Genomic DNA, 25,862 nt, shown 5'->3' on the forward strand with positions numbered 1-25,862 from the left:
TGATTACAGTGTTTGTTTTTCATTATCTTTAGAATGGGACCAAAATCTGTCTTATATAGAAAGTAAAAAGTTCTTCCTTTTGTCTGTCATTATAGGGCTGTTTTTTTTTTTTTATTTCTATCCATTATTTTTGATTGTTTGTTTGTATAAATATTTCAAGTTAAAGGGTTTGTTTTCTTTTTGTTCTTTTATATGTCAATTTTTCTTTGTGTTTCTGTTTTTGTTTACATTGTCATTAAAATGTTATTATATTACAATATTACATTATTAACATATTTTTGCTATAATTTTTGATATTTCATTTCAAATTTATTATAGATGTAAAATAAATGCTCCTTTGCCGTCGGTAATTAGCCATTGTTTAACTATTTTTTTTTTAAATCCAGCTCCTTGTTTCGTCTCATTTATTTTAAATCTTTAATTATCGCTGTGCAAAGTAAAACACTAAAATTATAGATGTTTTCAAATTTTTAATCGTGCCACCATTACATTGGATTAAGCAATAGAAATGAATTATCTTTGACATTCTTAAATGACATTTCAGACTGCTATAATAATATTTTCTAAACCGTAATAAAAAAAATTCCCAAATACATGTATTTGTTTATTTTAAACCCTGGGACGGCCTTAAGATATATATAGATTTACTAACCTGACCTAATTTAGATATTTAAACTGCTATAAATAACTTAAAATTTACTTCCTGGATTAAAATTATCTTGAGTCAAACAAAATGCACAGAGAAATTGGAATGCTTAATTGTCTTGGTGGAATGCTATTAACAGTAAATATTATTTTTGCTTATGGTAAGACTTGTTTGTATGTGATTAAATCTCTCTCTCTCCCTCTCTCTCTCGCATTATTTAAATACCTTGACTTTTTTATTTTAGTGCAACGTTTAATGCAGTAGCGTTATGACATTTATAAACAGTCAACGATCACAACACACAGTATGTTTCAGGGTCTTACTTTTAAGCATGGGAAAGTATGTCTATCTCATTTCACATCGGTATTTAAAATGTCATTATGTGAACCTTTACAGTCATCTGACCCTGGTTTTAGGTCCAAATATGAACAAAAAAGAATTGTTATACAAATAAAGTGAAAGGTAGTATACAAACACACCAAAAAAAATTGCAATAAAATTAATAGAAAGGTAACGCAAGACAACTAGCACGAACACCGTTATACAATAGAGCAGTCAAGTGTAACGAATGCGGAGATTTTTTTTCTGGCCGGTAATGATTTATCGTACACATTTGTATCAAAATAGGACTATGTCTACAAGTTACTAGCCGTGTTTAGCTTTCCTATAATTTCTTTACTTCGTACACAAAGAACACATACATACTGTGCTAGGCTTTATTTCACCAAATGAAAACGCAAACCTGCCTACCTTTTTTTGTTGCAAGGGTGTAATTTAAAAACTCTTTTTGGTAGAATATTAAAGGTAAAGGTGTAATCAATCATGCTCTAAATATTGATGTTTTAATATGATACTATATTATAAATACTTGCATTAGTTTCTTTGAAAGATACAAAGAAAAATATTAATTACATGAACAGAGATTACTTGGGATCCTCAATCCCATTTCTAACCTAGAAGATGTTTGTCAGTCTTTTCACCATGCGCTATATCACACCCTATTACCGGCCACTGGGTCTTTCGATGCAACTGTGATGACATACGGCAAATTTGTTTGTTTTTTTTTTTTTTTGCTATATATAGCTTTCAACTATACATCTCTGTCAGATACATACAATAATATTAAACTGTATAAAATTAAGAGCCAGTAGTTTTTTTTTTTACTTAATACGCCATGTACATGAATCACGGTTTAAGATATGGCCTTCTTGGACTTAATATAATTTATATAATTTTATATAAATTATTGCGTAAATAAATATTTCAGACTCAGTGTAAATTACCAAAAAAAAAAAATATATATAAACTTTTCGTATATTTAGGAAATATGTTAAATTCCATAAATTTTCAAGATTTTTTTTAACATCAGAAGTAAGTAAAACTCTGGGTTGAAATTTGCTAACTGAAAGTACTTTTTAATTTTTTTTTTAATTTTATCCATTTTCTTTTAATACATTTTACGAAAAGGTAATTTATTCACATTATTTTGAATTACTTGTAGATATACACTAAATGAAATCCCAAACAAGCCCGGGAAATTGAGTTTATAGTTGTTACTACCGACAGAAATGTCATTCATGTTTCTACTGACAGCTTATAGGCCAAAAGAAGGTATCATACTGGACTATAGCCTTATTTTATGTTAAATCCTAACCAACAAAGGATTAGGAAGGCAAAGTCCCGAATGACATTGGGCCGATCATGCATATGTTTGATATCCACCAAGATCTTATTAAATTCCGCAGTGAGAGGTTAACTAACTTCTTTCTCAATTTGACCCCTTTTCTCTACCACTTTTCATAAAAATAAACAAGGATAATTGCTCGGTTTTCATAATCTGGTTAACTCGTGAAGAGGTACCAGGATGACGTATTCTAGTTCTTCATATTTATTATATAACATTTACTTTGTGATGGTACCGGGATAAGTCAATCCCGCTATTCGTTTAATTAAAAAATTCCTTGACATTTTATTTCCAATGGATCTTTCCGGTCCCGAGCGGCTGACAGAAGTGGCAATGTTACCCAATCTGTATAAAATGCAACCAAGACAGTCAGGATTCAGCTTTACACTCTTTATTAAATTAAACAATCTATTTGTAATCATTATGATTACAATAAATAATTTCTTACAATATACTAAACATTATAATAAACATTATTAGTTCTAATATAAAACAAATGTAACTGTAAATAAATTAAGCCATGTGAAAATTTTAATAATTTGACAAAAACCGCGCAAGTTGAAAAATATCTCACCTGTATAAAATGGCAACCAAGACAGTCAATATTCAGCTTTCCTCTGAAATCTTGTCTATCCCGGCCGTTCATTTAATACTAGGTTTAGGTTTGTTAGATTTACATCTCCATATTTGTAACTCCTACAAAATTTGCAATAATTTCTTTAAATTTTGAATTGAATTTTAATTACTAATATTCTAACCTTGAGTACTTGTAAACTTCTAATGCACTTTAAAATTAATTTCCAATATTTTGCATAATCGTTAAATATTATTTGTTGTAGCTAATTTATCCAAACGCCTGAACTCTGGTCACTCCAATCTCATTGGTTGCATCTTCCTCCTAACCAAATACATCTTTCGATAAACAAGTAAACAACGGCATTGTAATGAATCGTATGTCCTGGGAATCGTTCGTTCAGATTAAAAGGTCACCATGTTAGCTCGCATCTCCGCCGATGAGTGCAAATACACAATCTTATTTTTCGTGTAATTTTTGTTATGATAGAAGGTAAATTAAAAACAATTTGTTCAAAATCCAGGAAAAAGTAAATATATGTCCCCACTCCCGTCTCCTTTTCGAAAAGAAGTTATTTCATGAATTGACATGTATGATGACTTTTACCACGATTATTGACGAGATCAAATAAATGCCACGGACACTATTCTCCAGTATATCAGGAATGTTATCAAAAAATGTCCAATCAGAAACACGTAACACACCGGTCCAGTTGAAATAGCATTTGACTACAATGAAATACTAGTATATGTATAAAAAGGCTATTTTTAATGCAGTGAAAGCTCAAATCGCCTGCTTTCCATGCGGAGGTAAACAAATTTACTCTTTGGTGTTTAGTAGAACAGCGTAATCGAGACATGATGACCTAATTTGTTTCTCAATAAAAGAAACGATCAGCCGTATCCTAGAGCTCATACTAGATTAGAAATAAAGTCCTTGCTGTCCTAAATGATGCAGAATAATCTGCGAAGTTGAGAAATGTTGTTTGAAAGAGAGAAAAGCCGCGAAAACGCAGACTTTATTTTCTAAAACCTAATATACTGCATGCATGGAATGATTATTGACTTTAGATGTGCGCATTTCTTTTCCATGAAAGATAAACACGGCGAGTATGCCCATTTTACCGATAAATTGATTTGGGGTGAGGGTGCGTCCTCCATTGCTACTCTGGATATTTCACAGTCATTGTGCATTTTATCTGCCTTTCCCACAGGTTGAAAAGTACTTACTGCACGGTGTATTCATTATTCCTTCGTGTATCCAGGGTCCAGAATTTGTTGTTTATGGACTCGCACTCGTGCGTTCAGTTTGCTGTTTTGTCCTATATAGTTTTAATCGTAGGTCGGATATATCCATCTACAACACACCAAAATTCCTCCAACTTTCTTGAAATTTAAAAAGAAATTAACCTTGGAATTAAAGAATCAAAATATAACAAAAAATCCTCGCCTATCAATATACGAGCAATATATTAAAACATGTTTTGATTCTTCTAATAATCATTTAATGAAAGAAAACCCCTATGTTAGACAGATGTTCATTGGATGAATAAAACTACTAGACAGAATTTGATTACTCATTCTTTCATACTAAGTATGATAATGGCGATGAATGCTTCGGAGAAAGAACATGCAATGGATGAAATATAGATTTCATGGTCTATTTATTTTGCCTTCTACTTACAGAAAACATAGCATTAAACAAGACCGCCTGGCAGTTGTATCCATATTCATCCTCAAGATGGGGAGCGGATAAAGCTGTGGATGGGCGATATTCAGACAGGTCTGCTGTAGGAGGACAGTGTACGATATCTAACGATGGTGCACAAACTGCCATCTGGCGGGTGGATCTAGGAGGAATACTCAGTATACATCATATAACTATCTACTTCAGGACAGATAATATCGTTTGGGGTACTCTATTAAACATCACTTTAAAAATTGATGAAATTTAACATGATAAAATATTTTATGATGAAACAAGAATATCAGCAGTCTCTTTTAAAGTCACAATTTCGTAAGTTTTAATGTCGATACAATGACCTTGTCAGCAAATACAATTTATCCTGAGTCAAATGCTGATTGATGTTTTTCATACCAATCGTTAGTCCATTATTTAAACAATAAATTGACGACAGATTTTTTCCTTATTTATCATGACGAGGAGCACACGGCGGATGTGACCGATCAGCAGGGGATGCTCACTTCTCCATGGCACTTGATCCTACCTCTGATGTTTCGAGGATCTGTCTTTGCTCTGTTCTTATTTTGTAATGTTTCATGGACTTTGAGACTGAATACTGTTAGTTATCTCCGTATCCTTCCTTGGTTAAGTTGCATAAATCGATATATGTATTTGCATTTCGCTTTTTTCCCGACGTATTTCACTGTAATTAACTTTTTATATGTGTACATGTATTTCTGTGTCTCCAGGTGTAAAACTACGGAAGCATATTGGTGCCACTTGGACATTTTATTTTTTTTCAAATTCGTACACTTTAGTCTGTAAATTTTACACTTAAATCTGTAAAATTTACAAATTAATCTGTAAATGAACACTTTAAAGTGTAAAATTTACCCATTTATCTTTTTAATTCACATTGTCAATTTGTCATTTTAGAGATTTTATAAATCCAAGAATACTTGAATCATGTCTGATAAAATTTGATTCATTTTTTTTTTAATTTAACAATAATTGCAAATAATAAGCAAATTAGTATTACTGATACAAATAAGACTTTTTTTAGAATATTAGTGAAAGCGATTAAACACCCATGCATACATTTGTATATTCTCAATGAATATGATATTAATATTATCATACGCATTAGTACGTACATGTATAGTGCTCTCAAGAGTTCAGAAGCATAAATTGTATATCATTCTACTTATATTATCGACAACAAGTGAATTAATCTCTGATTTGATTTGTTTTAAATAACCAATTAAGATATTAATTGGTAAAGTATATAAAATGAAATATATGCAGAAACACAATAGTATTCAAAATTTCACGAAACAATACAAAAAAGGAGCAAAACCAACTCGGAATCAAAATCTATGAAGGTGGGATCGAGTGCCATGGAGACGTGAGCATAATTAAAGTATATGACTTTATATTTATCTTGGGACAGAAAGAAATTGATATTCTTTGAATTAATGATAGTTCTTTATTGCTAGGTTCCAAAAATGACGATAATTTTAATGTTATAGCTTATATCATCATGTTCATAGACCCATACACTTACAATATCAATCTGAACTGCAAAAAAGAAAAAAATGATATAAATTTTTACTAATCGTTGCACTATCATCAACCAAAGAAATATACTGAATTGAAAAAAGATACCAGACATTTTGCTCGGAGAGTACAAGGACATCATTATAAAAATCAAACTAATTTCATATACAAAGAAAAGTCATAAACATATCTATTTCATATACCATATAAATGCTTTAACTCATCAATGCTAAATTTTACAAAAAAAAAAAGAAAAAAAATCTTTTGATGTAGATATCGTACCCATTAAATGATAAATATTTATCAGAATTACATTTACTGTAAACTGATGAGGAAGAAGAATTATGTGCAATTTATATAACACCATTAGGAATCATAACTAGTCATATGTCCTTCGTAAATGATGAACTAATATACATTGATATTCCTCATTTGTGTTTGAAAGTTTGATCAACTAAAAGTATATTTGTGGTATTTCTGATGAAACACTGAAACGGTTTTGGAAACAAAACTTAATAAAATATTTTTAGATTAGTTTGATAAAACTATTCCAAGTATTACGCTAAAATTTCAACTGAAATCTTTTCGAAGACAATAAACATTAATTAAAATGATGTCGTTGAGCAGATTTTTTTTCTTACTTGACCGACTAATAAACATAAAAGTATTTAATAGGGAAAACCATGAATTGTCAATGAAACATATAAGGATAATTAACACTATTCAAGATCAAGAATCCATAAAACAATACAAAAAGGAGCAGAGCAAACACAAACCTAAACATAAGAGGTGGGGTCAAGTGCCATGGATGAGTGAGTATCCTCTGCCGACTGGTCACAACCGCTTTGTGTTCCTCATAATGATCGGAAAATAAGGGGAATGTCCCTACTCGTTGAATTAGTTTGTTAACAGTGCAATTTTCGTTCTGATTTATATTAAGATATACTTTATCTACTTCAAAAGCACAAAAATAGAAAGATGATTTATATCTTAACTGAGATATGGTGTGAAACATTCATTTACCCTCTTGTACCAAAAACAAAATCGCGACTGCTATATGGACGGCATTGCACATGGCAAATAAATTCTTTTGAACATAAATTACAAGGATAAGGATAACATTGAATACTTTTAGGCTACGGTACACGTAACTGGTTAAAACGAAGAAAATTTTGAAGGTTTAATCTTATTTTACTAATAAAGTAACAAAGTTCAAAACTCAAATAAAGCTCTGTATCAGAATAATTAATTTGTTTACCCTAATATTTTGTCTTTATTAATAGCAACCGATGCTTGAAATATTTTTAGGCATTATGATAAATGTATTGGTTATCTGTCTTTTAACCGAAATATGGGGTAAAATATACAGGTACCCCATCGCAATTCAATAACTCAAGCGTTTTATGTCAACAAAGATATTTATAAATTAGCTAAAAAGAGAAAAATTCTTTTGAAGAACAATTTTATCAAAGTTTATTCACCCTTTCCTAACCATAAACATAAATTTTATTCTCAATATAATTTTGAATATATTTTATACAGGGGCCATGTCCACTACTGGACTTTTACGAGGAGCGCTGACTTTTACAGTTGACGCTTACTTTTACACAAGGGCTATGTACGGTAGATCCTTTACGATATAAATATTTAGCTCAACATTTATTTAAACGGAAATAACGGGTTATTTCAATGCACACATAAGTTGTCCTTGAAGAAAAACGACATTGACCCTACCCTCAGCATCCTGTCTTCACATGTTAGTACCCCTAATACCATACCTATGACCACAAGAAAGGTTTTCTTATGCATTATCAATTCTGTATTTCCGTACATGATACAACTTTAAATGTCCAAGTAAACGTCAACTGTAAAAGTCAGTGCTTCTCGTAAAAGTCCACTAATGATACGACTTTCCTGGTTGCCTATAACTACTTACAAAATATTATAAGCAAGATACGTAATGTTTTTCAAGCCGAATTATGTCTAAAATTTTATAAAAACTATTGGTAGCCTGTGTTGACTTTTTCATTATTACCGAGTACCTTTGTTCATATGTAGATTGGCTGTCAAAAACGAAAGTCCCATCTGCCTCGCATATCAATTGGGCACAAATAAAAAGAATGAACGTAAAGTATTATTTAATAACATAAAACTAAATTATTTGCTTCGTTTTCTGTAAATAGGTATCAGGAATATTGGAGTTGTACCAATGCAATCACAAACGTATAGTATCAATATAACCTCCAGTAACCAGTAAAAATATACTGCATATGAAATGTTTGGCATTAGACCTCGCGCTTGTGTTTTAAATCGATTCAATTTTCTGTTACACACTGTAACAAAATCTCAATCCTTGCCCAAAAAACTTCGTCAATCATTTTTATACACCCCTTTAACACTTCTGTAGATATTGTTTACGTTTTTGCTAATGATATATGTACCATAATTTTAAAACCCCAAAAGGGCTTATTCCTTCTTCCGGTTTACCACGAGTAGGCAGCTACATTAAGTTTTTTTTTAAGTAAAATATCCGAATATGAAACATATGTGCCAGAATCTGTGAATTTTTTTTTATCTTAAGCTCACAAGGATACATAGTACATTTATTGTCAGAAGAATATGAATTACCACTGTCAATTGAAAATTCGTCGTCGAAATATCTAAATTTTCACTTGAGGGCTGCAACAAGTGTTTTGTTTTTAATCACTTTTAAGATTTTGGACAAAGTCTGCTTCATATGAATACAACAAATAGGTCTACAGGGAACCGGGCGCAATATACCCATGGGAATTCTAATAAATTGTTGGAAGACCTAGTCTATAAAAATAAAACATAGATGTATTGTCAATCAAAATTTCAAATATCTTTTTCATGTCGACTTCAGAGTGATTGTGTGTACAATCAGATCTGTTTTAACAAAAATTTGTAGATGACTAATGACAAGGTAAGAAAATTAACGTATATATTCCCAATGAAAAAGCAGCTGCCAATGCTATCAAAGAAGTTAATTATTAATGGGGAATGGTTGTGATTAAAGTTGAAAAATCGTAAGTTTTTGAGCTGTTAAATTTGGTTAAATATTAAGATTTCAAATTGTCCAATAGGTCCTTGGAATTTTAGACTTTCTATCCACATCTGATGTACACCAAAACTTGAATATATTGTTGCACAGTCCTGTTGACGTTCTCCGTCATAAACGTTAATATCGTAGTTACAAGTAAAGAAAAAGGCTTGGTTGAACATTTACTGGAACCCACTATGCATCTTTTGAAGGGTTTCCTGAAAGCAGTATGTATGATAAGTGCCAATTTTGGCCCCCTAAAAATCAACATTTTAGAATGACATTCAGACATGTTTAATTGATATTTATTTTGTTATATTTCCAATATATTTCTCACATTTATATGCACTCACTAGCTGTAAATGACATGAGAAAAAATTCCATTTTGCTATCTAACAAAAAAGCCAAAAATATGCCTTTTTATTGAAGTTTTTTCTTATGGGAAATATAGAACGCAGAGTAGAACATACAACATTTTTCTGTCACTAATTAGTATTGGATAGATACATCTTTTGTAAAAATACAAAGCCTGTTCTAGGCTGCGCTCTATATTTTCTGGAAGAAAAACTGCTTAAAAATAAGCATTTTTTCTCCAAATATGCTAATATGGCGGTAAAACGTGATTTTTATTATGTCATATTTCTAAAATGAATGCATTTCGATCAAAATTAAAATGACCAATAAAGGTCGCATATATAGATGTACAAATTAAATCTATATATTAAGTAAAATTAAGATATCCCTTTTATGGGGCCAATCGAGACACTTACCATATTTCGCTCTTTTGGAATCCAATATGAATATGTTAGTTCAAATTCGTTTTGGGTCTTTGAAGTACACTTGTATTACAAATGTTCAAAACTGACAAATGATTTTTAGGAATTTCTTCAATATAGAGCGAGCTATGAGTAAAAATTGGATTACCAATTGTAGAGTCAACCTCGTGGCGCAGTGGTCAGAGCATATGTACTAGAGTCGGAAAGTCAGGAGTTGATCTTAAAGTCTCCGGTTCGAATTCCACTGTTGGACGTAGATAACGATCGTTCGGATGAGAATGTATAAACCGAGGTCCCTAAGAGATGTAGGTGTTTGCACGAAAAAGATCCTACCCTGCTCATTGGCCCTTTGGGCCGCGTATAGGAAAACAATTGCAAATCTCCACCGGCAAGTGGTGGCTTCTCCATAGGAATAACAAATTCTCGAGAGGGACATTATTCAACACACAAACATACATTCATCTAGTAGAATTCAATCCAAGTTCTTCTACAATACAAATTATACAAGTAAAATGAGCCTTACAAACGAAGACAATGTGTTACCTGTTCTGTAAGCAAAGACAAGGACGTACTGTAATCTATCTTTTCTACATGCATGTTCCCTTCTGGCTTATTGAATACAAAAGGAAATATGATTTTCATATTGCTTCCTCCAAATCTTTGATACGCGAATGTAAATTGATGAAATTCCGACGCCAGATGAAGAATCGGAGTTCTCCATATTTCGGGCCTTTAAAAAAATAATTATCTAACACAAGACGAAAGACCACCTTTAAGCAATTGCTTAATGGTGGCTTAATGGTGACTTAATGTTGCTTAAAGAAGTTAACTCCATTAAGCCACCATTAAGCCACCATTAAGTTGCAACTTACAGGTGCTTAATGTCAAAACTTCATTAAGCTACCATTAAGCCACCTTTAAGCCAAGCTTAATGGTTACTCAGTTGTCAAACCTCATTAAACTTTTACGTTTTACGCATTTGATATCGAATCTTTGATCTAACTTTTAAAGTTATTTCAATGTCATTTACGCAAAATCTATTTTTTAGTAATTTATAATTTTGTCTCGATCGTAATTTTTAAATAACATTTCTTTCAATATGCAAAATCTAGGTCACTGAGAATAAAGTTAGCTTACAGGGGCTTCCTCCCGGTTTCTTATATTTTATTTTAATCATTTAAAGTATCAATAAAGATATCTTATTTATCTTATTAACGCATAATTATGATTTTTTTCTGAAATAGATTATTATTACATACGTTGTTTTTATTATTTGTGTATAATTATGATTTTTGTTTTAAAAAATAAATAATTATATTATAACACGCTGGGGCCAACCCTCTGTGAAATATTTTAATTTCTCACTACCGAAAATCAATCTGTTCTAAAATTATCTTTATTTATAAACACCAAATATAATTATATTACTTTAAAAAAAAAAAGAGATGGTATTTTTATTTCATGTGTTAAAAACAACATAATCTGCTACATAATTCCCAGGAATATAGGGTCATGTCCTCATTAGAAAAAAAAATTGTCTTTTTTTCTGGAGGGGTGGGGAGCGAACTGGGCCCACGGGTAATAAAAAAAGTTTAGTTTTCAAAGTTTGACTAAAAATGTTTAGTTTTCAAAGTTTGACTTATACATCATGAATAATTATTTAAATTTAATGCAAGCATAAAACAAATTAAAAATTATGATTCATTGTAAAATGACAATTATTTTGATACCCATTATGATACAAAAAGAATTTAAACTGAAAATGATATTCGAAAAAAAAAATTTGTAAACAATACCAGGTAACTCGTGAACGAGGATTGTCACTGGGCCTAAATCTAAGACACAAAATCCGTTAATATCCGCAGAATATTTTATTATTTAAAAAAACCATCTGTCTTTCACTATGATAGATTTTTTTGTGTTTTATCTTTAATTAATTTAATTTGAATCTTGAGTTAATGCTTACACGTATTAATCTTCAAATAACAGAGCGGATTCATTACAATTTAAAAGCCGAACACAACGGTTTAGAAATATTAATGTGATATAAGCCATTTAAAAAGATCCATAAATAAAAATGTTTATAGTTTGATTAATAAATCAATTTTCAAGACTTTGGAGACGTTCAACAAAAAAATACTTTTACAAGTCCAAAACAAACTTTGTGCAAAAAGAATATTTAATATTTTCCTTTTAAAATCATCAGCGGAATTAGTCCAATGATTAAGGTAACTGCCATCTATTCGAAGGGTCATGAATTCGCGACCCGTTTGTGGTGTGTGTTTTTTTTTAATTTTGAATTTCGTTCTTTTACTTATTTTTACCAAATCAAGATATGTGTGAACTCGACATTTATAATTTGTGATGAAAAATCACTATGATAATAATTTTTCACCCATAAAAACAGTAATATCGACTGCTTAATTGTGGCTTAATGGTGGCTTAATGGTAGCTTAATAATAGCTGAATGGAGTTTGGACATTAAGCACCTGTAAGTCTAGCTTAAAGGAGCTTAATGGTGACTTAATGGTGGTCTAAAAGTTACCATTAAGGACCTGTAAGCCACCATTAAGCTACATTTAATCACCCATGAAGGACTTTTAGATGGCTTAATGGTAACTTAATGGTGGTGTAAATGTTACTTAAAGGCAATTAATGGTAACGTAATGGTGACTTAAAAACAACCATTAAACCACCATTAAGGACCTATAAGCCACCATTAAACCAAGCTTAAAGGGTGTGTTTCATCTTGTGTAAAGTCCTCATAATTAACTATATTAAGCTAACCAGTAATGATGCATCCACAGGAAAATAGTTATACTGTAGGATGATGAGGAATATGAACACGATAGATGATTATGTTGAAGATATTCGATATCCATGTTCATTTTTTTGATATTAAAAAGTTTCGAAGCAATGGTATATTTATATGAAATAAAAGGAGTAGTCCTTAACTTGAAATATGGTTCAATACAAGAATTGACCCTTTTTTGTTAACAATAGTAGGAAAAATTAAAAAGGGGCAATTCCTTTAATGACATATTGAAGTTCAATATCTCAGCTACATAAAAATTTATGATCATCTCATAAAAATAGGATATTAGAGTTGCAAGCATACTCGCTACACTAACATCTAACAACATCCCACAGATGGTCACGTAAGAGGTCAAATTCTATCAATCAATCAGTCAAATCGTTGCCTGCTAAATAGTTGTATATTTGATGAAGCAAATAAGTCAAAAGTTGTTGCGATTTTTATCTCTGGCATGAACCACTACGGGATGTTGTTAGATGTTAGTGTATCGAGTAAGCGAGAAGATCTAACATTAAAATTTGAATAAAATTGATCTACACATAAAATTTGAAATACTTTCTTTCAGACGCAACTAATGGTTTTACAAGCAGAGTCCTTGGCTTCACTGTTTATATATCGAACACAACCAACAAAAACGATGGCATTCTTTGTTTTAAAGACAACATGTACACCACGGCCACACTACCAAATACTACTACAATAACATGCATAAAACATGGAAAATACGTCATCTATTTTAACGAGAGACTTCAAGGAGTTGCCTATCCTGGTGGATATTCCACATTTGCATTCAACGAACTCTGTGAGGTTGAAGTCTATGGTAAGATGACACAACCAAACAATTTATTTAACCATAATGCTTTTATACACGGAATTTACAACAGTGTAATTTTTTCAAGTATCTTAAACATCATCAAGCTAAAATTTGCAGCTAAGTATAAACAGAAGTTTTTTTTAAAGAAATCATTCGACGATTTTCAGTGATCATTACATCATCATTAATGCACAATCTATCAGTTGTTTTTATATTTTAGTATGTTTTTAAATTATTTCTTGATTATTGAAAAACAAAGAATTTCTTGGTCAATCTTTCCTATCGTAAAAGTACACATGTAGTCCATTAATATGACTGGATCTGTGTTAAACGTCAGATTTGTTTTTAAAAATAGAGAGATCATAAAGATGTGACGTAAACCCGAGTGACGATGTTCATTAAATCCATTTGTTTTACATTTTGGCTCAAGTGTCCGCTTCACTTCTGAATGAAGGAAATTATTTGTTTTCAATAATAAATTAATTAACGCTTGATCTATGTATGGACTCATTATAATATAAAGAAATCACAGAATCCCATTTAAACATCTTTTTTTTAGAAAATAAATGTTAAACACTTGTGTATGTCTAAGCAGCTTCAGATAAAACGATAAGCTGACAAGTATAAAAAAAAATATTTCAATCTTATTTTGAAAAATTATTCGGCTTTCTTTACTCGAACAAAATAAATAAAAATATTGTAAAAGGCATATAAGAAAAACCATAAAAACAATTGTATTACTGAGTACACGTATTTCTATTTAAAAAAGAAATAAATCATATTGACATGAAATAATTTTTAATATTATAATTGATATACTTTCATGGGTCTTTCTTTATATTCACTCATCAATTTTCAATAAGGATGTCCTACCTCAGGATTTTATGGAGAAAATTGCTCATTACCGTGTCCACAGAATTGTCAGGAGAGACGTTGTAACATTGTGGATGGAACCTGTCTTGGATGTGTTGCTGGATACAAAGGTTCCTTATGTGGAAAAGGTATGTTTATACTATCATTAAAAAGGGATAATTGAAGAGAGCGAGAGGGGGGGGGGGGGAGAAGCAAATTCATTTTCTTTGTAAGGCTTTTAAAAAGATAACTTTTCGATAGATCATTCATTATATCTCTAATCTTTGATGTTTCGTGATGCTTTAAAATTTTGACACAGTTGTATGTTTAAGAGGACACATTTCTTTTTTATTTTTCAGGTTGTGATAATAATAGATATGGCTTTGAGTGTAGTTTGGACTGTGGTAACTGTAGTAATGGGGAACAATGTAATCACGTGAATGGAAGTTGTCCGAATGGGTGTGACTTTGGGGTGCAAGGATATACATGTGAAGAAGGTGACATATTACTTTTTAATAATTACAGCTTTTAAATAAGATGTCTGAGTTACTAGGTTATTTACCAGTGTATCTTATAGTTATATAGATTAGAATATAGTTTTATAGATTAGTAATATTACAATTGTTGATGGCCTGTATTGAAAAGACAATTTAAAAGATAAAATTATTCATTATCTCTGTGGAAAATTCTATTTGCTAGATTTTGAAAGGGAGCATAGGGCGGTTTGAGCGGTCTAAGGGACTATAGAATTACATGAGATTATATCGCTTTCATTCTATAGGCCCATGTTTCCTTTATGCATTGTTTCAAAAGATTTTAAAATGAGTCTCGCAGGTCGTACAATATTACATTTTTAAAATTAATGCCAAAATAGAGCTAAAATTATTCAAAGACATTCTTTTTTTCATTTTATGAAAATTGATCCCATGAAAGGACGATTTTTAGATATGCTTTTTGTGAAATGGTTCGCTCTATAGTTTCATTTTTACTTTTAAAAACAATGTTTTCACAGATCTAATACGAGTTCTTTAATAAATTTCTTTGACAGCGTGTCCTTATGGCAGACATGGAAAGAATTGTGCCGAGATCTGTAGCCCAAACTGTAGAGGAGGCTGTAACAGAATTACTGGGATCTGTGAGTCTGGTTGTAATGCTGGATGGAAGGGAGACTCTTGTGAGAATGGTACTATTTAATTTCAATCTATATTTTTCCTCAATTCTAACTAAAACCTGTCATTATATTTATTAATGCATGGTTACTGTCATCGTTTCGACGATGAAAAGGTATTTTTGGTATGAATGTATAAACACTATACTTAATTTATTGATGATAGCTCTATTGGTTGCATTGTCCTGTCTCATTTCTTTCGATAATAAAAAAAATATACAAGCATTGATACAAAAATTTTGAAAATAGAGATGATGCATGTACAATGTTGTAGAAGGTCAATGTTTAACATCAAATTACATTATATCTTTACAATTACTCTTATCTAGATTCCAAATTATTGTAAAAGTAAATTTCATTCTATTTTGAATATTTTCAACATGCAGCTAGACGTTAGAGAAATTAGATGAATATTTATTTTTTGCAGAATGCGATGGGTGGCGTTACGGTAAAGATTGCAATATCTCTTGTGGTTCATGTCTTAATTTCAACCAATGCCACCACATCAATGGGACATGTTTAAATGGATGTGACAGAGGATTTCAGGGAAAAAGATGTTTTGAAGGTAGGCAGAAGTTTTCTATACACATAGGACACACTATTCTATCTAACTTATCATTCAACTAGATTTAGAAAGAAAGAAGCTCGTTTTCATCCAGATTCATAGGAGGGAAGTACTAAATGGGAATTAAGTTTTGAATACATTTTATTCAAAGTGCTATAGGCAGCGTATGAAATATATGGTAAAGAATTTTAAAAGGCTATTATCTTGAAAGGATTTGAAAAATTCTAAGTAGAACACCTCTATCTTTCATTATTTTGTTTTATTTTTTCTGCAAATTCATACATGTATATATATTTAGAGCCTTTTTGAGTTTCATGAAACACTTATTTTTTTTTAAAATAAAACCTCTTAAAAGTCTTTAAGAAAGCTCTAAAGAAGCATAAAGTTGAGAAGAATAAATACATAAAATATAAGCTATCTGTATAGCAATCTTATTTTGAGTAGAAACAATGTGTTTTTTTTTATATTAATCTGCATTTGCATTTTAGTATGTCCAGATGGTCGGCATGGTTACAATTGCCAAGACACTTGTAACATCAACTGTGGAGTTCCTAGTAGATGTAACAGAGTGACAGGGCAATGTCAAGGCGGATGTCAGGAGGGTTGGGAAGGCATAAGATGTGACAAGAGTAATTCTGTTCCATATAAAATGTTTGCAATTAATTGCTTCTTCATCATTTATGCCAATAGTGGAAATGACTAACACAAAAGATACAAACCTTCCTTATATTTATAGTTTACATGTTTTACAACTTCAAAAATATTCCATAAATAATTAAATTTCTAGCTAACCTAAAAATAAAATCACAAATTTAACATTCATGTAGCCTTATTATAACTTTACTTAGTGTGAGTTTCTTTCAAATCAATTATATTTGAAGTTGGCATATTAGAACAACATGGCAAATGTAAACATTTATAATTATCAAAAACATTGGTATCATATCCTTTTGTGTGATTTCTTTCCTTTCTTTTTTTTTATATGAAAATCAGATTCGTCCTTAGTTCCAACAAAAGATGTAATGCATCCCAATCACAATACATTTACACGTAAGTAAATAACGGTGCATCATTTATATTTTTCTTACAGAATGTGACAGAGGTAAATTCGGACAAAATTGTGATCAGTCATGCGGGAATTGTCTGAATAAAGAACAATGTCATCACATAAATGGGACATGCTTGAATGGATGTGATAGAGGTTACCAGGGAAACAATTGTACACAAGGTAGTAAACTGAAGATTACATAAAAAGAAAAAAATGTGATAGAATATTTCCATATAGTATTTTCTACGCAACGTTAATAAAAAGGTGTAAATAAATATTAAACCCCTTAAGGGTCCATATCATACCCATTTCAAAATGAACAATATTATAGGTGTTCTCAATAATATAACTCACCGAAAATCAATCGACAACGAAGTATATGTTTTATTTATAAAATAAATATTTCTGTGTAATATTAATTGAAATTTTTTTCTAGTTTGCCAGAACGGTCTTCATGGATACAACTGCCAAGAGACATGTGGCGCCGATTGTATAGTTGAAAATAGGTGTGATGCAATAACTGGACAATGTCTTGGTAATTACATAAACAACTTTTTTATTGAATTCTTTCTTTTTACGTGATTGTTATTTCTTCTGTTTTATGTTTACTTTCATATCTCTTACTTAATTTATAAGTCATCTTAATGGAATTCTTGATTTAGTCTACTACAGAAACCGTTATAAATTATGTTTTCTATGTTATTAAACTATTTTGATACCTGATTTTTTCTTATCTCATCTTCGTAAACGAAAAGACAGCTAAAAAGTATGTACTAGCAACCACACATTGTTTGGTTCTTCTTTTTGTTTGTTATATATACCCCAAGGCGTTTAATTATGCCTATTGATAATCATCACGGTAGTTCACCTTATAGGGTGCTCACTTCGTGTTCGAATAAATGTTGGTTCAAACACCGGCCAATCAATTAAAAAAAAAAATAGGTAGAGTATGTTCCTTCAACAAGCGCGTGACAGTTTGAAATAAAAGACGCTGGTTTTCATTTTATGAATTAGATTTAAACTGTATGAAAGGATTTTAATTTCACTATTTAGTAAAGTTTGGTCTAATGTTTTGAATTATACTTTTTTGCGTGATATTTTGCTACTTCTTGTCGGTTTTCAATTTTATTTTGCTGAAGCTGTGCAGAACATGTTCATTCCTTCTGTAGATTTTTAGTCTGGGTAATCTGAAAAAGAATAATTCTGTGAAAAGGACAATGTTCCAACATAATTGTTCATTCGAAAGTTTATCTCATGAATTTAATTTTTCAAAAACCTTTTTAAAATTTTCAAACTGAAACAAAATGACATGAAATTTTTTCAATGGAATTAGAAATTTATTATGTAAAGAATATACATGTATTTTTTTCCACAAAATTACAGTTTTATCACCAGAAGCTAATACAAACAGTCAGTGCTATTCATATCTTTACGGAGTGGTGACTGCACTTTGCTTAAGCGTGGTTTTACACATTTTTTGCGTTATCTGGTGAGATTTATTTTGTTTCTTCTTTTTCCAAAACAAATATAACATGTTTAATGAAAAGAATTTACCAAATATCTTTTATGTTTAATATGTACATAATTAAATACTCTTTTGATTTTAGGAATTGTAGAAAGAGGACTTGTAATGGAATGTGTCAAAAGAAGAAAAACACAAAACAGACATCTACAGAACACACCAAGCCTAAAACAGAGATCTATGACAAAGTGGAAGACAACGCAGGATACCAGGAACTTAGTCAAATAAGTCAATCTTCTCATTATGACAAATTACATTAGTGTGGAGCTATGGATTCTGTGTATACAGTGTACTATGTTATTATTTTTGTCAAAAGTTTCATTATGGTCTCTTTGAATTCTGATATTATAGCACACAATTTAACATTTAAATTAAAAAAAAATAAGATTGTATTTGTTCTACATGGACATTCAAGTCTGTATTTCTATCTGAGGACTTTGGAATTTAGGAATTTTACCCTTGATGATCTATACAATCCTTGGTGCTTTGTTTATTTATTTATTTTTATTTATGTAATTCATTTACATCATAGAGCATTATAATCTACTGTGAGTAGAGACTGTTATTGAACATTTTTAAACCAAATATAGCAATAGTACATATTATTACCTAACCTACTATATAAATTATAATTAGGCATTTTGAACTGTTTCACGGTTTACTTTATGTTTTTGCGTGATCATGAAACAGTGAACTGTTGACCGGGCCACAGAATGAACTGTTGACTGTTTAAAGCGTCATCGTGATGTTCAAGTGTTTTGATGATCACGACATCACTATTTACCTGCTCTATAATTAATTAAATTTAAGTAAAACACACAAACAATCAATCTATTAAGTATTACTTTAAATTAACATTATTAATTTAATCTTTATATTATGTATTCAGCTAATTTATAGACAAGTATGTGATAAACAGATGTGAAAACTTTTTTATTAATTTTTTGTGTGTTTTTATTCCAATTTAATTAATTATATAGTAGGTTAGGTAATAAAACACTTATTCAATGACTACTCGGTGAAACAGTCAAAATGTTGTCCCCCCTCGGCCGTCGGCCTCGGGCAACAGTTTCCCAGGTCTCCCCCACGACCTCGGGACAACATTTTGACTGTTTACCGAGTAGTCATTAAATAAGTGTATATAGTTGAGTAAAAATGCTTTGATCAGGCAATACAAAGGCACTTTGCTAGGATAGACAAATCCAGCAAGAATTATATCCGTAAAATGTACCTGTGTATTATTTATTTTTATTATGCATTTTCTAAAGCATTTTAAATGTCATTTTCCTATTTCGTTCATATTAAAGGAGTATTTTTCTCTTTTTTATATATAATCTCTGTAAATGTAAACATGCCTGTAACATTTTTTTTTTCTGTTTGCGTCACACGTATTTCGTTATTTTTATTTTTTTGTATTTTTTTTAACTACCTTTTCTCTGTATCAGTATATAAACATGCATATAACTTTTGTCTCTATTTTTGATTGTGATAGAGGTGTTTTTCTTTGAAGTTTACTGTTCTGTATTAGCAATACGGCTCTTCGGATCAAGTTACTGTTATAATGATGAATTTATTATATACCCCTCATATCTAGCAAAATATAGCAAAAGAAAACTTTAGAGATCGATTGCATAACATTTATCCATAAAACACAGCATAATAACAAGGGACTTTTTAACGCGCAAGAAAAATAACGTCATATTTCTGCGTACTACGTCATCAGTTTCAGAGAGTGGTGATATGGATTCAGAAAACAACATGTTGGTGATCCGGAAAATCGGATCACAACGTCACGTGATAGCGTAAATTCAACAGTAAAATTGGGTGATACACATTAGGTATATAATAAAGAACAGGATTATGATGGGCGGAGCTACGTTCTGTATAAGCCCTGTACACCGCAATGTACTCTATGTCTAAAATACAGCACGGTCTAAAAATAAAACTGATCTAATTAAGTAAAAGCACGTACAAATAGTAAGTGCTGATGTTTTCCTATTATGAATTTTGACTGTCAAATGTCAACATTTCTCAGTCACTTTTTATAAACTTATCCCATACAGAATCTACACGTAAATTAGGTCCAAAAGAAAAGGAAAATTCGCAATAACGGAAAATATCCACTCTCTCCGTGCAAAATCATTCAAGTCCATTTTTTGCGTTTTTATTTTTTAAAAATCTGTCCCGCTTACGACAGCCACACAACCGTCTCTTTCCCTTCGTTTTTAATGTCGAAATTCAATTAGAAAATTAACACAGAACAGTTGAGGTTATAAATGGAAATATCGGCGACTTTTTAGAAAGAAAAAAATACTTTATTAGGATTGGCGATTCTTTTTAGTATTTCACTGTTTCGATCAATCAATGGAGATTTGTTTAATTTCTCTTGATTGTTTCCGGTTTTTTAAAAACTCAATGGCATGGTGTTAGAAATATTCAAGGCTTACCCTTTGTTCTGTTGTCACAGTTTTTAACTCTAAGAACAAAAAAATATATATTATTGTGAACGGACGCCAGAAGGCGATAGGTTATTTGATATGAGAGTTTTTTAAAAGTAATGTTGATGTTTTGCAGAGTTTAAAAAATAGAAATATTTTAGATTGGTATGGAATATTTATAGAAAGTGTTCAAAATGCTTAGCAAAAATGCATGATAAATAAATAAATGATAAAATGGAATAAATAATTGGTTAAGAGTAGCATCCGATGGAATCCTGGTTGACGAATTTTAGGCGCAGAGAATATTAGCAAATACATTCATAAGGATTTTCATAATACTGTAAATCACTTTTTATTCGCGAGAACTTTATTTTCGCGTAATTACGCGAGACACTGTGCTCGCGAAAATTTAATTCTCGCGTATAATAATATTCCTAAAGAATATATAGAGCAATAACGAATATTCGCGAAAATTTTGTCTCGCCAATCAAGAGTTGATGACTATCTCGCGAAAAAAAGGTGTCGCGAAAATTAAGTGATCTACAGTATGTATAATTTTAATTTCCCACAAATACAAAATTTTTGCTGCAGCAGACAAGGCTAGAGCGGAAATTTCGTCACGGTGGACAAAACGTGACACAACAGGCATTGATAGGAAGTATTGATTACATTAGACTTTGTTTGTGGTTGATTGAAGTGTTCTCAGAAAAAAAATATATTGGATTAGGTAGTCTGATCTATTTCAAAATGCCTTTTTTTCTGTTTTTTTATGATTTGGAATAAAGGGAGAATGATATTTTTCCTGCTTGTTCTCCATTCATTTCTAAATCTGCAGCAACAAGGAATTATGGTGGATATTGAATTCCACGGTGTTGCTAATTATTAATAACAGGGTACACCATACGTTTTGATATGTGAAAAAGGAGTATTTTGTCAGAATGAGTAATCTGATATATTTTTGTACTTATCTGTTGGAATCTGTATAAAAAGAATAGCAAATGACTGTTCGTTATATGCGATATTCAATTATGAACAGTTTTGAAGGGAGGAGATATTATCAGGTTTGAGTGGGATGGTCACCAGAGGGTGAGTGCGATTTCGGTTAAAGATGAAGCACCCTTCTGATAAAGTACAATGATGGTTTACTGAAACACTGGTCTAATAAAACAATTCACTTACTGTTAGGATGTGATAGTCAATAAATTGTCTATTTATACTGTATCTATAAAAGAATATACAAACTCTCTAAAAGAACACACTTCCAGTTATCTGGAAATAAGTGCTTCGCAGGAAGTGTATTCTAACATATTTATCCGCATATATTTGAATGGTTTTAGAGATAAAGACTGTACGACTAGTCATAACAGAGAGCGGGTTACTATTAAGTGAAATAGAGACATTGAATCACTGTACTGTTATACATTTTCGATTTTCATACAAAAACCGCAGATATTTCCTTTTTTGGTAGCCCATCGATTGTTTTTATAGTAAACAAACGCACCATATCACTTAAATAGGTCTATTACACTTTTAGAATGTGTAAATGCTTTATCGTATGTGCAAAACTAGCTTCTGGGTATTAAAACCAAGTTAAAACATCTTTCCAGGATTGTTATTGTTCTGTATCAAACGACATGGAATTCATAGTGTGGCTACTGTGTTGTGAATTTCCTGTCCTATCGACAATAGGTGTAGCATCTGCGTATGGTAAGTTCATTTTAAGAAAACTCAGTCGATGGGTAGGAATTCCTTTCCTTACCACAGTTTGCAACTCTGACTTGAAAGGTGACTGGTTGAGAAGTGTATGTCATTTAAAGACCTTGCCATACACATTTCAGTGACGATTCAGTGACCAATCAGTGACCAAACAGTATGTTGTCAGTTGAGTTAATAGTGTAGTTTCGCCCTGTATCTAAACTATGCAGCAAATCTGTGTAGAGAAGCTTGTAAATTTACACAGAAGAGCATATGTAACTGCTTAGGGTCTTACACAATGTAGTTTGAATTTTACTGGGTTCTTACCTGGATTTGAACAGTTCCACTTAATGAAGACCCTTGTTCAATACTTTTAATGTCTATATATGGATTTGTATACCTCATCTTAAACATGTTTTTTTTTTAAATTCTGGAATTTATGTTTTGTAATTGTTGTGCATTTTTCTTTGAATAGTACAAAATTTTTCAAAATTTTATATATTTTCAAAATCCCTGGTAACACACGCTGATTTTTTGTCTACATGTAATGGTATTGTAATTTTAAATTTGGAATATCGTGAAAAATTATCAGTAGGTGAGGTACGTTGCGTATGTTCTAATTATATTTAGGAAAATATATTTTGGTATCATTACAAATTCAGTAAAGATAAGTTGACATAGAGAAAACAAATCTTAATCTTGACTTATGACTATTGACATTATCTCTGCATACATAAGTATCTTTATGGGTATATGAGTATCTATGCATGCATATATTACAAAAAAAAAAGTTCATAATAATTTAATTTATTGAAACCGAAAATGTTTAATACTCATGAAAGTCTATCAACTGAGGAAACTTGGTATAGAAAATAAAAGAAAACATTTGATTGAATCAGATAGGCTTTAATGGTTAATGAAATATTTATTTAATTTTTGTCAATTTATCAATGTCAAAAAGTTTCTACTGTATAGCTCACATCTACAGCATGTCAATTATCATTCAATCACCAAAAAGACGATAATTTTATAAATATTTTAAAACAAGCATTAAGTTTTTAATGCTGATTACGTAAAGCATATCACTTATCAAGCAATAATATAAAGTTATTAGTATGTTCCACAAACGAAGTTGATTTTGTTGCCTCTTTTTTTTTTCTTTTGGGGGGGGGGGGGTTACCTGAATAAGAGGGGGAGACTTATTTTTTTTTACCAATAGGGCAGCTGTGTCGATCCTGGTGAAACCTCATTTTCATAATAATGTGCAATCTTTATTCAAGCATTTCAAAGCGTCAAATGTTGCTATTTAATCTAATAAAAAGTGGTTATATTTTTGATTTCATATTTCTGAGATGTTTTGAAACTTAAAAAATCATGCGGCATGTCAAAAAACTTAAGAAAAATTTTTTTAGAAAAGGATGTTCGTCCGTAATTAAGATTAATGCAAGAAAAGTTATGTCACATGACCTTTATTCCTAATGATTTTGTCCTGCAAGTTTCGTCGAAAATGGCTAGTAGAAACTTACTGAAACTTCAAAGAAATTATAAATTTCAACTGTAGCTATGCTGAGTTCATTACTATTTTTAAAAAGTATGTACCAAACGATAAAAATGCACCGACTATATGGATTATTTTTATTTACAGACAACGTTGCATTAGGTAAGCCTGCATGGCAACAGTATCCATTTTTCTAAAGTAAACTGGGGAGCAGATAAAGCGGTGGATGGGAAGTATTCTATCCGGACAGCCCAAGGAGGACAGTGTACGATCTCTGACAATTTTAAAACAACAGCAACCTGGCGGGTAGATTTAGGAGACGTTCTCAGTATACACCATATAACGATATACTACAGGACGGATAATATAGTATGGGGTAAAGTAAAAACTTACTACAGTGTGTATAAAAAAATTGATGCGAAATTAACATAACTTAGACTGGTTAATACGTCGACGTTAGCTTTGTAATCTTTCATTTCCTTTATTGTTTCTGTGGGTGTCATGTCACTAGTGTTCCCATTAAATAATTTTATTTTTCAAAGAAATTCATTAAAAATCAAAGATATTATAACTTTAATGCCATCTAAAGCAAACAGCATAAGAAAAGTATTGCTCAGTAATTATCTTCTTTTCTCAATTTCGTTCCAAAATATTCCAAACTTAATTGCATTCGGATATTTAAATTAATCACTCTGATGCATTTTAATGCAATCCATGCATTTTGTTTGTTGTTTACGTCTTATTATGTTGAGTTTCATTGTATAAAATTGTTTTTTTGCGGCGCTTTAGTATGACGTCACGATGAAAAGCTTCCTGCCACGTTAATGCTCGTTTTACCGCTTCAAACCAATCAAAAATTGTTTTACAAAACAATTGCAAAAGAGGTAAATTCTTTTAATGTTTCAACAGACGCAAGGAACGGACACATACCCCGATTCCTTGGATTCTCTCTTTACGTATCAAACACGACCAACAAAGACGAGGGGATTCTATGTTTTAAGGATACAAAGTACACAAGGGCCACAATGCCGGATAATGTAACCATAGAATGTGTAACACATGGACGTTACGTCATCTACTACAATGAGAGACTCCCAGGAGTTACCTACCCTGCGGAATATTCTCGATCCGCCTTCAATGAGCTCTGCGAAGTTGAGGTTTACGGTAAGAGTATAGCAAGGAAAAGAACAAAAGTCAGAAAGTACAATATACGGCCTGTGAAAATAAATCATCGTTTTCTTGAAAACTATTTGTGGTTCTTTCATCTTTCATAAGAAAGGTTACTGTAAATTATGTATACACAACCATAAATCCGTTTTAGCATAAATGTATTATTTATGCGTGGTAAAAAGGGTAGGCTAAACAGATTCTAATATAGCCTAGTTCTGAGTTCAATTAAAACATTTTAAAAAATGAAGAAATGTTTTCGCGTTAGTCTATGCTCTCCACATCTGCATGTCTATTGT

At 31.1% G+C, this 25,862-nt stretch overlaps 1 protein-coding gene and 1 long non-coding RNA gene across 2 annotated transcripts; both read left to right on the forward strand.

The window, feature by feature from the left end:
* The first annotated feature begins 727 nt into the window (after positions 1-727).
* On the forward strand, positions 728-19,187 carry LOC134271876 (multiple epidermal growth factor-like domains protein 10). Its single transcript, XM_062754092.1, has 12 exons — positions 728-806; positions 4,590-4,817; positions 13,362-13,616; positions 14,474-14,611; positions 14,822-14,959; positions 15,511-15,645; positions 16,058-16,195; positions 16,684-16,824; positions 17,286-17,423; positions 17,680-17,778; positions 18,627-18,732; positions 18,851-19,187. Exons 1-12 carry the CDS (start codon positions 734-736, stop codon positions 19,023-19,025), a joined length of 1,764 nt encoding a protein of 587 aa, XP_062610076.1. The 5' UTR covers positions 728-733; the 3' UTR covers positions 19,026-19,187.
* A 3,587-nt stretch (positions 19,188-22,774) lies between these two features.
* Positions 22,775-25,523, forward strand: LOC134271883 (uncharacterized). Its single transcript, XR_009993104.1, has 3 exons — positions 22,775-22,910; positions 24,544-24,772; positions 25,306-25,523. It is a non-coding gene; the product is annotated as an uncharacterized LOC134271883 (long non-coding RNA).
* Positions 25,524-25,862: the final 339 nt, after the last annotated feature.

The sequence above is a fragment of the Saccostrea cucullata genome, unplaced genomic scaffold, assembly GCF_032062105.1.
Source record: "Saccostrea cucullata isolate Sc308-1 unplaced genomic scaffold, CSIRO_AGI_Scuc_v1 ctg2306, whole genome shotgun sequence".
NCBI lineage: Eukaryota > Metazoa > Mollusca > Bivalvia > Ostreida > Ostreidae > Saccostrea > Saccostrea cuccullata.